The 14,452-nt window shown below is 38.7% G+C and overlaps 1 protein-coding gene across 2 annotated transcripts in view; it reads left to right on the forward strand.

The window, feature by feature from the left end:
* The window catches only part of INVS (inversin), a 91,280-nt gene that overhangs the window by 28,622 nt on the left and 48,206 nt on the right, over nt 1–14,452 (forward strand). For both annotated transcript variants that reach the window (XM_060781491.2, XM_060781492.2), the window contains exons 4-9: nt 3,205–3,378; nt 4,916–5,083; nt 5,546–5,726; nt 6,710–6,819; nt 9,351–9,522; nt 14,259–14,414. In XM_060781491.2, the coding sequence (XP_060637474.2) occupies nt 3,205–3,378; nt 4,916–5,083; nt 5,546–5,726; nt 6,710–6,819; nt 9,351–9,522; nt 14,259–14,414 (961 nt within the window). The remainder of the gene's footprint in view (nt 1–3,204; nt 3,379–4,915; nt 5,084–5,545; nt 5,727–6,709; nt 6,820–9,350; nt 9,523–14,258; nt 14,415–14,452) is intronic.

The following is a 14,452-nucleotide window of genomic DNA, read 5'->3' on the forward strand; positions in this document are numbered from 1 at the left end:
GATGCGTCCTTTCTTTCAATGAAACCAGTTGATCACAGGAATGGCTTTCAAGTCATAGCAATGTTCTTGGCTGGTGTGCTCCCTCAGATACCTTGCCAGATTGATGAGCACTTTAGGCTTGGAAACTGGCAAATAAAATTGCTATTCAGCTGAGTTCTCTTTTGTGTGTTCGAGAGTTTTGTCTTTGGAGTCTTGGATGGTGAATGTGATGGTGCCAAAAGGGTACTTTTGTTAAGATTTAGACACACTGTTAAGATTAGTGTTGCTGCTTTCATCATTGACTTGAAAAGGATTCATGTGAAGAAGAAATTTATATTGAATATAATTAAATTTAGATAACTAGTGGAATAGCACTAGTTACCTAAATTTAATTATATTCTCTCTTACGTATAGCTACTTAGTTTAGAAATGTCTGCCTTCTATCATTCTTTCAAGTAACATGATTCTATGTATCTACAAAGGATCAGCTTTGTCTGGCAATGAACCATAGTGTCAAAAAACGTTCACAATATGAAAAAAAATGTTTGTCTTCCTCCTGTTATCTTACTCACTTTTTGTCTGGAAATAAGGGTAGATTTCAACATGAACCCACTATGATTGGCATTATATGTGAATCTCTTTAAGAATATGGATAGCTTATTGTATACCGTATATACTCGAGTATAAGCCGACCCGAATATAAGCCGAAATACCTAATTTTACCACAAAAAACTGAGAAAATTGATTGACTCAAATATAAGCCGAGGGTGGGAAATGCAGCAGCTACTGGTAAATTTCAAAATAAAAATAGATACTAATAAAATTATATTAATTTAGGCATCAGTAGGTTAAATGTTTTTGAATATTTACATAAAACTGTAATTCAAGATAAGACTGTCCAACTCTGATTAAACCATTATTCTAACCTTCTTCAATGTAAATATGCTCCTCCAATAATAATAGAATAAAATAATAATAATAATAATAATAATAATAGAGTAAAATAATGGAATGTACTAACAGTAATAATAGAGTAAAATAATAAATGTAATAATAACAATACAGTAAAATAATAAATGTAATAATAACAATACAGTAAAATAATAAATGTAACAATAACAATAATAGAGTAAATAATAAATGCAATAATAACAACAATAATAAAATAATAAATGTTATAATAATAATAACAACAACAAAGTTGTTGGAGACTTTTTCAGCCTAAAAAAAGGACTGAAAAACTAGACTTATACTCGAGTATATACAGTAACTCTTTTCAAAAATGGAGAAAGAACAGACTGTGGGAGCTGTCAAGGATTCTAATCTCCACCAGAAAAATCCTCTCAAGAGTCCTCACAAATTGCCTTCTACCTATTTTAGAAGACATACTCCTTGAATCTCAGAATAGCTTCTGCTTCTCCAGAGGAACAGTAGATATGATCTTCACCACACAACAGCTCCAAGAACAAGTCAGGGAACAAAGTCAACCATTCTACATGGCAGTCATCGACGTTGCAAAGGCCTTTGACCCTGTGAATCATAATGCTCTCTGGACCATCCTCTTGAAAATCAGATGCCCTAACAATTTTGTGATGATTCTGCAACTCCTCCTCCATAAAAATAATAACAATGGTTTTATTTCTTGCCCGTCTCTCCTCAAGACTCGAGGCAGGTTGCAGCATTACTAAAACTTAAACAAACTTAAAACTTAAACAAACACACCATCATTTTAAAACACTCTGTAAAATATATATAGTAAAACATATTTCCACGAAATACATATTAAAATGCACAAAACAAAAATTAGGCATACAATGGAAGTTTAAAAATCATCATTAAAATTGTCTGGGTAGGCTTGCCAGAAGAGATAGGTCTTCACTTGTATCTTAAATGCCAACAGCTGATTGAGTTGTTAGAGCTCTACCAGCAGGTCATTCCACGATTGTGAAGCGGCCAATGAAAAAGTCCTCTGGGTGATGGTTGCCAATCGTGTTCTGGCTGGTTGGAGTAGCCGCCTCCCAGAGGACCTCAGCGTGTGGGGTGATCCAGTAGGTAACCTGAAGACCAGATCTCTCAAGCTTCACTTTCTCAAATGAAAGTGAAGTATCTTGCTCAGTTGTCCAGTATCTTGTTCAGTTCTTTCTCCACTTTCTCCACTTCTGGTTCCTGTTTTTTATGTTCTGTAATCTCAATCCACATCTATTTTTGCCAGTTGGTATTTTAAGGAGGCACGAATAGAGGGTAAAATGGAAAAATGTACCGAGAGGAAAGTGCATCAAGCAAATCCTTGTCATGACCACCTTCCACCTGGAAGGTGGAAGACCATGTGGACTCAGATTAGGTCTCTACAGTCACTTACAGACCCACATACAAGAATCTACCCTTGGAAGACAATCATACTTTTATTTTTTTATTTTTTTTTAAGTTTTGGTTAGTATGGTGTAGGATTAGATCCACTGTGAGATTTTTACAACTTTTTTTATCTCACTACAAATAATTATTTTAACTTCCTGTCCCTGAGACTACCAGAAATGTGAGAAAATCTACCCCTATGAAGGAATTTTCACTACTGTAAGAGTTATTATGGAGGGAAAGTGTCTCCACTGAAGCTTTTTCACCAATTCCTGTTTCCATAACAACCCAAAAGTTTTAAATCAGACTTTCACAGGGACAGAGAATGATGTGAAATCATTTAAGCAAGGGCACAGAGAGCAAAATAAACCTTACAGGGGTGTTAACCCTTCTCTGTGGTAAAAAATGTGTACCTGTTTCGACTTACATACAGATTCAATTTAAAAATAAACATATAGAACCTATGTTGTTTGTAACTCCATCATGTCTCATCCAGCAACTATTGAGAGCTCCTCCCACCACTTTCGACTGCCCACCTATTTAGTGGCAATTCCACTGGCCATTGAATGGGAGGGACGTAGCCACATCCAGCAAAACATAGCTACATAGAATGATCCAAAGAAGTCCTCAATGGCAGAACAGCCAGATAATGTGGTGTATGTTACAATAATTGTGAAGGCAGGTGAAGGCTGCAAAAGACAAGAGGCCACCAATTGTCGTGGTATCCATGGCATTGGATTATAACCTCTTTCTGTGAAGATTGTGTGTTGGTTGCAGTGTACTTAAGCTGCCATTGCTTTCAAAAATGACTGTTATCACTAGTTAATAATCATTAATCAGTTGAAATTAACCTCCCTTCATTAAATTACCTAGGGAAACTATCGCTTTATGAAACTTTTACTGGCTCGTAGAGCAAACTGGATGAAGAAGGATTTGGAAGGAATTACCCCTTTACATTTAACTACCCGCCATAAGAGTCCAAAATGCTTAGCTTTGTTGCTAAAATACATGGCACCAGGAGAAGTAGACACACAGGACAAGAACAAGGTAAACAATACTGCATTGTTTTCATTATCTTTGTATCTCCATTTTTTCTTAGTAGTCTCTGTACAGGGTCAGCTGAACAGAACAAACCCTGGAACTTTCTATGCCAGTCAACTGACACACATTTCAAAAAAGAATTTGTTCCTTGATAAATTGATCTTTCCAGATACTCCACATTATCTGCTTTGAACTGGATTATATGAGTTTACACTTCCATATAATCAAGTTCAAAGCAGATAGCCTGGATTTTATATAGCAATGTAGAAGAGGCTTGAGTCTTGTGTAGAATAAGTGAAAGACATCGTAGATATGTGTATACGAGGGGTATTTTTTAAGTAAGGTCCGTTGGAACACAAGTACACAACGAAAGTTTATTTCAAAAAAGTAAATTTATTTTCAGAAAGTACATACTTCACTCTATTTTTCGACGTAGTTGCCAAGTTTGTTCAAACACTTATCATACCTCTGAACCAATTTTAAAATACCCTCTTCATAAAAACTTGCCGCCTGCTCCGATAACCAAGAGTTCACTGCCGTCTGTAATCAAAGAAGGGCGTCCGGAGCGGTCCTCATCATGGACGTTGTCACAGCCATCTTTGAATTGTCGTACCCACTTACGCACTTTGCTTTCACTCATAACAGTATCACCATACACTTCACAAATCTGCCGGTGAATTTCTGCAGCAGGCAGGTTCCTTGCTGACAAAAACTGTATCATTGAGCGAACCTCACATTGGTGGGTGAGTTGATAGTCTTAAACATTTTTAAAGCACAGAACAGAACCGTACAGGTTAGCTACAGAGCGGAAACTGAGCACAGTTGTTCCCGAGGCATGCCGGTACACGACGCACGCGCTCGTTGCGGTATGCACGCAACTACTAGTGTCTACAACAAAACGGACCTTACTTAAAAAATACCCCTCGTATTATCAGTGGAAACTATTCCAAATTTTGTTTCCTATTTTGGATATATTCTAACCTGATGTAATGTAAAAGACTGTTGGGTAGTAAGTAGTACCTGCCTTGTGTCCTACTTTCTCAGGTTTCTGTTTTATCTTTTACAAATTACATTTCCTCATTCATGGAAGGTAATGTGCAGATTTTTTTTTTTTTGGTCGTGTCAGGAGTGACTCCTGGTGTGAGAGAATTGGCCGTCTGCAAGGACGTTGCCCAGGGAACGCCTGGATGATTTGATGTTTTTATCATCCTTGTGGGAGGCTTCTCTCATGTCCCCGCATGAGGAGCTGGAGCTGATAGAGGGAGCTCATCCGCCTCTCCCCGGATTCGAACCTGCAACCTGTCGGTCTTCAGTCCTGCCGGCACAGGGGTTTAAATGTGCAGATCAGACAATATTTACCATTCTCCGTGTCCTGTAGTTTCCCATTATTTTCCCCTTATCAGAGAAAACCTCACACTTGTGTGTGTGATGGCACAAATGACCAATAAAAAAAAAGCAGGCAAGCTGTTCTAATCCTATTCTAATCGTAGTGCTTTAAAAATATGTTTTCAACATTTTGTGGTTTTTTTCGTGTTATTCCCAGCAAACAGCTCTTCATTGGAGTGCTTATTACAATAATCCAGAGCATGTGAAACTTCTAATTAAACATGATTCTAATATTGGAATCCCAGATGTTGAAGGGAAAATTCCACTTCATTGGGCAGCTAACCACAAGGATTCCAGCGCAGTTCATACTGTCAAATGTATTTTGGTAAGGTTTTCTGTTCCAATCAATATTCTACATATAGAGTATAGAAAATAATAATTCCAGTGAATTCTACACAAATAAGACTGATATAGAGCAGAACTTGTTAAACTTTTCCACTCATGACTTGCTTTTCGCTGAGGCTAGGCCTATCCATAGTCATTCAATAGGTTTCTATGAGTGACTGATTCAGATTGTCTCTCAGTGTCTTAGTCCAACACTCAAACCACTACACCATGCTGGCTTTCCCAGTGACTAATAAGACTGTTAAAATTCTGTGGTTTTACTGTAAGGGAATTATAATTTAAAATATTGTTAACAGGTGCAGTTGTATTAAAAAATTTAATTATAAAACATGTATTTTTCTGATTATGCTACTAAATCTGGACTCATTGCCAATGCATTATAGGTAGTTTTTACCATCATTTATTGCTTACTGTGCATCTAACTGATACTTTTATCAATTAGGATGCTGCTCCAACTGAATCTCTGCTAAACTGGCAAGATTATGAAGGACGAACTCCCCTTCACTTTGCAGTTGCTGATGGGAATGTGGCTGTTGTTGATCTGTTGACCTCCTATCAAGGCTGTAATGTTACCTCTTACGACAATTTATTTAGAACGCCTCTTCACTGGGCAGCTTTGCTAGGTAAAGACTGAATGACATGATTTCTAAATTCTTTTGGACCTAGGGATTTTTCTACTTGTTTTGTGAATACTATTTTTATCATTGGCACCAGCTCCCTCAGGAAGGACCAGAAAAAGCTTAGATGGGGTGAAGGGATTGCTAGGAAAAGAGGCTACGGGAAATGGTATTCCCCGTAGTAACCTATGGATGTGAGAGCTGGACCATAACGAAGGCTGAGCAAAGGAAGATAGATGCTTTTGAACTATGGTGCTGGAGGAAAATTCTGAGAGTGCCTTGGAGCGCAAGAAGATCAAACCAGTCCATACTCCAGGAAATAAAGCCCAACTGCTCACTGGAGGGAAGGATAGTAGAGGCAAAGATGAAGTACTTTGGCTACATAATGAGAAGTTGAAATGTTTACGACATTTCCCTGCAAAATGTGCTGGGTTTTGTTTTGGTGATGGGCCTTTCCTGGTCCATCCAGAAGCTCTTCTGAAGTTACATTAAGGGAAGTTCCTAGTCCTTGTCCTGCAGTGGAGCAGGACAAGGACTAGGAACCTGAGCTCTGCATCTGTGTATTCAAACAGCCACAACTTGAAAATATTTTTTAATTCACTAAAGCAAACCTTGATTTTGCTGTGCGCTAAACACTATGCTCATATGTAGGCATACCCTGCCATAGTTTTCCATAATTTCATAGATAGGCTTTCGACAACACTCATTTGTTCATCATTTTATATGAGGGATGACATTTTATATAATGAGACTTGAATATTCATGAATTTCGGCAGCACACCCAGAATTTCTGAAACCACACCCAGTAGAAACTAGGGGCCAGTATTTTTAGATTTACAAAATATATTCAGGGACATGATTTTTTTAAAATTTCCAAATGTATGTAAGAGTGTTGCTAACATCTCATGGGGGAAGTAATCTTAACTACATGTATCAAAGTAGACAATATGGTGTTGATAACCTACTATATGTCATTACTTTCTTTTTAGGTCATGCGCTGATAGTTGACCTTCTTTTAGAAAGAAATAAGATTGGGACCATCCCATCTGACAGTCAAGGGGCAACACCTTTACACTATGCAGCCCAGAGCAATTTTGCTGTAAGTGAAATGAGCATGTTATTTTAAAATACCACTCTGAAGAATACCACTCTTTGTTCTTGGTCTTTCAGGTAATATGCCTGTCTGTTTACCCTAGTACTGATGACAGTACTTTCTCATATTAAACAGCCATCAGTTGTAGACAGATAATAGTTTATTAAGTAGTTTATTAACTTTATGGGTTTTCTTAAAACATGATCTACACATGTCTTTTTGTCCTATTGTCATTTTTCTTCAAATAGTTGTTGCAGGATTTTTGAAAAATACCTTTTTACCCCCCCAAAAAGTGAGTAAATCCTGCAACGTAAGTAACTAATCCTCTTCAAGACCTTTTCAACTTTTCTGAGTTTTTAAATGGTTGTCATTCTCTACCTATTTAATGTGTTTTGACTCTTTAACGGCCCAGTGAAGTGGAAAGTTCAGCCTGTGACTGTGATAACCCAACAAAAAAGGGGCAGGATCTCAAGCATCAGTCCAAGACACACAAAAGAGCGTTGCATTAACAAAAGAAATACATAACAAATACCAGCAATCAATAAATGTGATATTTATAGCAAATGTAAAAACAGAAAAATGAATATAAATATATATATAGCAAATATATTTTAAATACTCTGTAGTTCTACCCATCATTGCCTGGGTATGCATTTTCTAATGCTTTTATTAGAAATATTAATGATTCTGTGAAAGGTTCCATCATAAAACGTTTAATGCTTTTAATAACATACATTGTTTAAATGTTTTTAAATTTTATATTCATATTTTAATGTATATAAGGAGAAAGGGGCGTTAAAAATAAAGTAAATACATATAAAACTATTGTCTTGATATTTATATATCAAGGTAGGAACAGGGTAACCTTTCAGATTTTTCAGCTTCCAGCATTAGTATAGTAAGGGATCTCAGAATTACAGTGAACATTTTGCTTCTAGCTTTGTGGATACAGGCACTTATCTGAGCCTATCTGTTCTCTGTAAAGCACAAAATGATCATGTAGAATGGCACTAAAATACTATGTACCTGCACTAATTACATTATACTCTTATGCAAGTGAAGTAATGACTGAGACATTGTCTTTGTGTGTAAAGAATGTATTTTTGACAATGTAATGCAATTTGTAGGAAATACACATTGATGCCTCTGTTTCATTTCCTCAAAAGTAAACATACAGCAATTTTTGGTTGTCACACTTGACTATATTTTGGTATGGCCATGGAGGTGATGGCTTCAGAGGTCAGTTATAGTCTGCTCATTTCCTCAAAAGTAAACATACAGCCATTTTTGGTTGTCACACTTGACTATATTTTGGTATGGCCATGGAGGTGATAACTTCAGAGGCCAGTTATATTCTGTTAGCTTTCAGTGGACCAGCACTGACTTTTCTGACTAGCAACAGATCTTATTTTGATGTTCAGGTTACAGATTTACCGTATATTCCGGGGTACTAGACGACTTTTTAGGTATCTAAAACCTTATAAAATTTTGGGGTCGTCTAGTACCCCGGGTATAAAATTAAAATAAAAAAAAATTACTGTACTTGGCTGCCTTGGCCTCGGGCTCCCCTCCCCCTCCGCTCATGGCGGCCTCGCTCCTTAGGCCACTCTCCTTTTTTGGCGGCTGGGCCCCTGGGCAGCTTCCCGTGCAGCTTAAGCAGTGCTCCTTCCTAGCCAGGCCTCGTGGTCTCGCAGGAGAAGACGCGATTCTCGCAAGGCCTCGCTAGGAAGGACCGCTGCTTAGGCCGCTCTCCCTCCTAGCGAGGCCTTGCGAGAATCGCGTCTTTTCCCGCGATGGTCTCACGGGAGAAGACGCGATTCTCGCAAGGAAGGAGAGTGGCCTAAGCAGAAGGGCTTCCCACTAAGCAAAAGGGCTTCCCGAGAGCGGCCTAAGCAGAAGGCCTGATTTGAGGACTTGTCTTAAATGGTGAGTATATCCCCAAGTCTCTATTTTGCCTTCTAAAATTGGGGGGTCGTCTTATAGTCCCAGTAGTTTTATACCCCGAAATATATGGTATCTTAACTACAAAACTTCAGTGTGCAAGCCAATTCTTTAGCCACTTACCAAGTAAAGAATCATGTGACTATATCCAGACTTGAAAAACAAGAAAGAGTCCATGTAGTTGCAACCATATTTGCCAACTTAGAGAACTTTGATGATTATACTATTTTAAAAAGTGAAGTTATGGGTGTATTAAAATATTTAAGGCTTCTAGGTGATAGGAACTTTTTAAAAGTATTTTTAAATGACTGAAATCCACCTCTCACTTATTCTTGGTTTGACTTGAAATACTAACTGGCTTTTTTCCGTGCTTGAAACTAATAGTCTTAAACTGTGTCCATACAGGATGGAGACTTTACTGTATTAATGGTGGCATTGCCAGACTTTTATGAGGCTTGACTACATTTCCAAAAAAGAATTATGCTTTTTTTCGGCAAAGCCAAAATTCTTTAGTATGATGTAGCAGTAGCATGTTCTCAGATACATAAAGCCATAATTTCGATGCCATTCTTATCTAGTAAATATTTGTGCTCTAGGAAACAGTTGAAGCATTTTTTAAACATCCTTCTGTGAAAGATGACTCAGACCTTGAGGGAAGAACATCTTTCATGTGGGCTGCTGGGAAAGGCAGTGACGATGTCATCCAAAGAATGCTGGATTTGAAATTGGACATTGATATTAATATGACAGACAAATATGGTGGCACAGGTAAAGTAATGTACAAAACAAGATGGTTCTTACAACTTTTCTGGAGACTTTGATCTTATAAACACACAGTATGCTGGGGTTCACTCTGAGGTTGCAGTGTGGATGCACAAATGTTCCCTAATGAGCAAAACAGGATGAACAAATAAATTGAGATTAATTTAGAAAGAATGAGAACAGTTTCTTCTTCTCCCAGTACTTAGTGAATGGGGGGAAAGATTTATTTAAAAAAATCACATTGGGTGCTTGCAAGCTTTGGTACCGTAGTTTGGTCGCCAAGGTAGTTTTTCAGATCCTAGCATAAAAAATCTAATTTATGAATAAATGGAAATAAATTATCGTAACTTCAATGCTAATTGGTTCACAGACAAAGGCATTAGATATTCAACTTGTACACGGTCTTAATAATTTTAACAGAATAAGTGTAATTTATTCATGATTCATATTTTGAAGGAAAGGCTACGTGTGATTCTGCTGTATTCACATAAAAATGTCTGTATATATGTGTTTGTGTGATGTTCTCATAGCAAAAACAATAACTGTGGGAAGAGCCTACCTATCTACAGCTTATTTTTCTTTAGCTACATTCACAGTTAAGAGTGAAGAGTAGAGACATCACACTGGCAACGAAGATCCACATAGTTAAAGCAATGGTATTCCCCATAGTCACCTACGGATGTGAGAGTGTGTTGGAGGAAAATTCTGAGAATGCCTTGGACCGCCAGAAGATCCAACCAGACCATACTACAGGAAATAAAGCCCGACAGCTCATTGGAGGGAAGGATAGTAGAGGCCAAGATGAAGCACTTTGGCTACATCATGAGAAGAACGAAAAGCTTAGAGAAGACAGTGATGCTGGGGAAAATGGAAGGAAAAAGGAAGAGGGGGCGACCAAGGGCAAGATGGATGGATGGCATCCTTGAAGTGACTGGATTGACCTTGAAAGAACTGGGGGTGGTGACGGCCGACAGGGAGCTCTGGCGTGGGCTGGTCCATGAGGTCACGAAGAGTCGGAAACAACTGAACGAATGAACAAACATTCACAGTAAGGTCTCCTTGGTCAAGCAGCTCTTACGCTGGAACACACCTCAGCTTTTTAAAAGTGTCTCTGTTATGAGCAGCCGTAGATGACAAGCAGGGAGACTAATCCATTCTATCCTTGCTTGAAACACTTTTTCTAGGGACAAGCATCTTGTGCCACTCCAGATGTTGTTGGACTGCATTTCCCATGAGTCATGGGTTGAATAGCCAGTGATACAGAATTATGGGACTTGAAGATCAACAACATCTGAAGTGCTCTAGTTCCCACCCCTGTTCTGTGATGTTCTATTCTTAATAGACGGAATGGTTTGTCGCCATGCCTAATTTGGTCATTCCCACTTTGGAAAAATGTGAGTTAAATGATATACTCTACAATTACACATTTTTCCTGAAAAATCTGGGATACAGTTGCTATGACAATTGTTGGGTCAGACTTGGATCTGCCATTGCATTAGCATAGTTTCTTGCATTTGCTGATAGGGCGCACTCTCCATTCAACTCAAGTTTTAATAAAACCACAAGGCATGTGTATTGTGTAGCAAAATGATACCAAGGAAAAAGAATTTTGCTCTGCTTAGAGATCACTGTTGTAGGAACAGTACAGATGCAGCTTTACAGCTTTGCCGTCACTGACTGTGTACAATGGAGAGGCATCTAAGTGTTGACGGAACAAGGCTCCATTGTAACCAGCTGGCTGAAGAATCTCTTCAGTCATTGTGACTCTCTTCAAGGAAATTTGGCTTACAAGAAAATACTGAACAGAGACTTGGAAACAAAATGCCTGCGTCAGAATGAATGATGAAGGGGGAAAGAACTCGACCATGCCGACACAGGAGCCCTTTTATTTAAGTGCATTGTTACATACACTACACATCTTGTCTGGTTGAGTAGTTTACTGCCTTCTGTGTCAAGAATGTAATATGGAAAAATAGGATCTAGAATATACTGTAGGGTTAACTCATGAAGCCAAATTCTATCAATTGGATGGTGGCATTCTTGTCAAGAGTTCATTTCTATACAACACCTGAACCCATACACTTGTTTTTGCCACTTTCACTTCACTTCACTTCAATCAAGCTGAGTTATCAATTCATTGTATATCTTTTAGGTTGGCATTAGCAAGTCGTGATCTGCATGCCTTGTTTAGATAAGATTAAAATGTAAATACAAGGAAATTGTAGGGTTTCCTGTTAACGATGGGAGAGACAAAAACAAAGGATACAAGTAAGAATAGCTCAATGTATTGAAATATTTTCTCTCTACAAAGTGCTGCTTTAGGATTGCCCAGCGAGGCTTGCCCTTTATAAGAAGTTACTCTCAATTTGGGGCTGGTTATGATGAATTATGGAGGAGCTAATCAACTCATCAAGAATAAATGTTCTGTAGTAGAAAGTGAAGAACAGATTTAAAGGACTAGATTTAGTAAATAGTAAATAGAGTCCCAGAAGAACTATGGACAGAGGTCTGCGACATTGTTCAGGAGGCGGCAACGAAGTACGTCCCAAAGAAAAAGAAAACCAAGAAGGCAAAATGGTTGTCTACTGAGACACTGGAAGTAGCCCAAGAAAGGAGGAAAGCAAAAGGAAACAGTGATAAGGGGAGATATGCCCAATTAAATGCGCAATTCCAGAGGTTAGCTAGAAGAGATAAAGAACTATTTTTAAACAAGCAATGCATGGAAGTGGAAGAAGACAACAGAATAGGAAGGACAAGAGACCTCTTCCAGAAAATTCGAAACATTGGAGGTAAATTTCAGGCAAAAATTGCATGATAAGAAACAAAGATGGCAGGGACCTAACAGAAGCTGAAGATGTCAAGAGAAGGTGGCGAAACTATACAGAATATCAGTATAGGAAGGATAATAATATCGAGGATAGTTTTGACGGTGTGGTGAATGAATTAGAACCAGACATCCTGAGGAGTGAGGTTGAATGGGCCTTAAGAAGCATTGCTAATAACAAGGAAGCAGGAGACGACAGGATCCCAGCTGAACTGTTCAAAATACTGAAAGATTATGCTGTCAAGGTGATGCATGCCGTATGCCAGAAAATATGGAAAACACAAGAATGGCCATCAGACTGGAAAAAATCAACTTATATCCCCATACCAAAAAAGGGATATGCTAAGGACTCCTGAAACCTCTGTACAGTGGCCCTTATTTCTCATGCCGGTAAGGTAATGCTCAAAATCCTGCAAGTAAGACTCCAGCAATATATGGAGAGAGAGAGTTGCCAGATGTACAAGCTGGGTTTAGAAAAGGCAGAGGAACAAGAGACCAAATTGCCTATATCTGCTGGATAATGGAGAAAGGCAGGGAGTTTCAGAAAAACATTATTTTTGTTTTATTGACTATTCTAAAGCCTTTGACTGTGTGGATCATAATAAATTGCGGCAAGTTCTTGGTGGTATGAGCATACCAAATCACCTTGTCTCTCTCCTGAGGAATTTGTATAAGGACCAAGTAGCAAAAGTAAGAACTGACCATGGGACAACAGACTGGTTCAAGATTGGGAAAGATATACGACAGGGTTGCATACTCTCCCCCAACCTATTCAACTTGTATGCAGAACACATCATGCGATGTGCGGGGCTTGACGAATGCAAGGCTGGGGTGAAAAGTGCTGGAAGAAATATTAACAACCTTAGATATGCAGATGACACCACTTTGGTGGCCGAAAGCGAGGAGGAACTGAGGAGCCTTTTAACCAAGGTGAAAGAAGAAAGTGCAATAGCTGGGTTGCAGTTAGAAATCAAAAAACCAAGATTATGGCAACAAGAATGATTGACAATTGGGAAATAGAGGGAGAAAATGTGAAGGTAGTGACAGACTTTGTATTTCTAGGTCAAAGATTACTGCAGACACAGACTGCAGCCAGGAAATCAGGAGACGCTTACTTCTTGGGAGGAGAGCAATGTCCATTCTCGATAAAATAGTGAAGAGTAGAGACATCACACTGGCAACGAAGATCCGCATTGTCAAAGCAATGGTATTCCCCATAGTCACCTACGGATGTGAGAGCCGGACCATAGGGAAGGCTGAAGATAGATGCTTTTGAACTGTGGTGTTGGAGGAATGTTCTGAGAGTGCCTTGGACTGTGAGAAGATCCAACCAGTCCATACTTGAGGAAATAAAGCCCGACTGCTCATTGGAGGGAAGAATAGTAGAGGCCAAGATGAAGTACTTTGGCCACATCAAGAGAAAAAAGGAAAGCTTAGAGAAGACAATGATTCTGGGGGAAATGGAAGGAAAAAGGAAGAGGAGCCGACCAAGAGCAAGATGGATGGCATCCTTGAAGTGACTGGATTGACCTTGAAGGAGCTGGGGATGGTGACGGTCGACAGGGAGCTCTGGCTGGGCTGGTCCATGTGGTCACAAAGAGTCGGAAACGAATGAACAATAAGTAGGAATATAATAAAAAATCGGCACCTAAAACTCAGCCTTTATTTATTAAGAATTTATATTGGTTTTGTCTCTTGAGCTTTGGTAGTTTTAGAATGTACAATAAAAAGGGCGAAAAAATAAAATAGTGAGAGTAAATGTAGGTTCCTAAATACTGTTCTCTAGGCATCACAAAACAAAATGAAATTCAACTAAATCTAATTATCAATTACCAGCTTGCGGTGTGGCTTATGTGTTATGTCCACAATTCTTATTGCTGTCCTTTAATTTCTACATTCCTTTCTTGTCATCTTTCAGCATTACATGCTGCTGCCCTTTCTGGCCATGTCAGCACTGTGCAATTGCTGCTAAAACATGCAGCCCAGATAGATGCTACTGACGTAATGAAACACACTCCACTTTTCCGTGCCTGTGAGATGGGGCATAAAGAAGTGATACAGGCTCTCATTAAAGGTCAGCTGTGCAAAGCTATAAATGCCTTTATAGAAATA

This window comes from Anolis sagrei, chromosome 6, assembly GCF_037176765.1.
Source record: "Anolis sagrei isolate rAnoSag1 chromosome 6, rAnoSag1.mat, whole genome shotgun sequence".
Classification (NCBI taxonomy): domain Eukaryota; kingdom Metazoa; phylum Chordata; class Lepidosauria; order Squamata; family Dactyloidae; genus Anolis; species Anolis sagrei.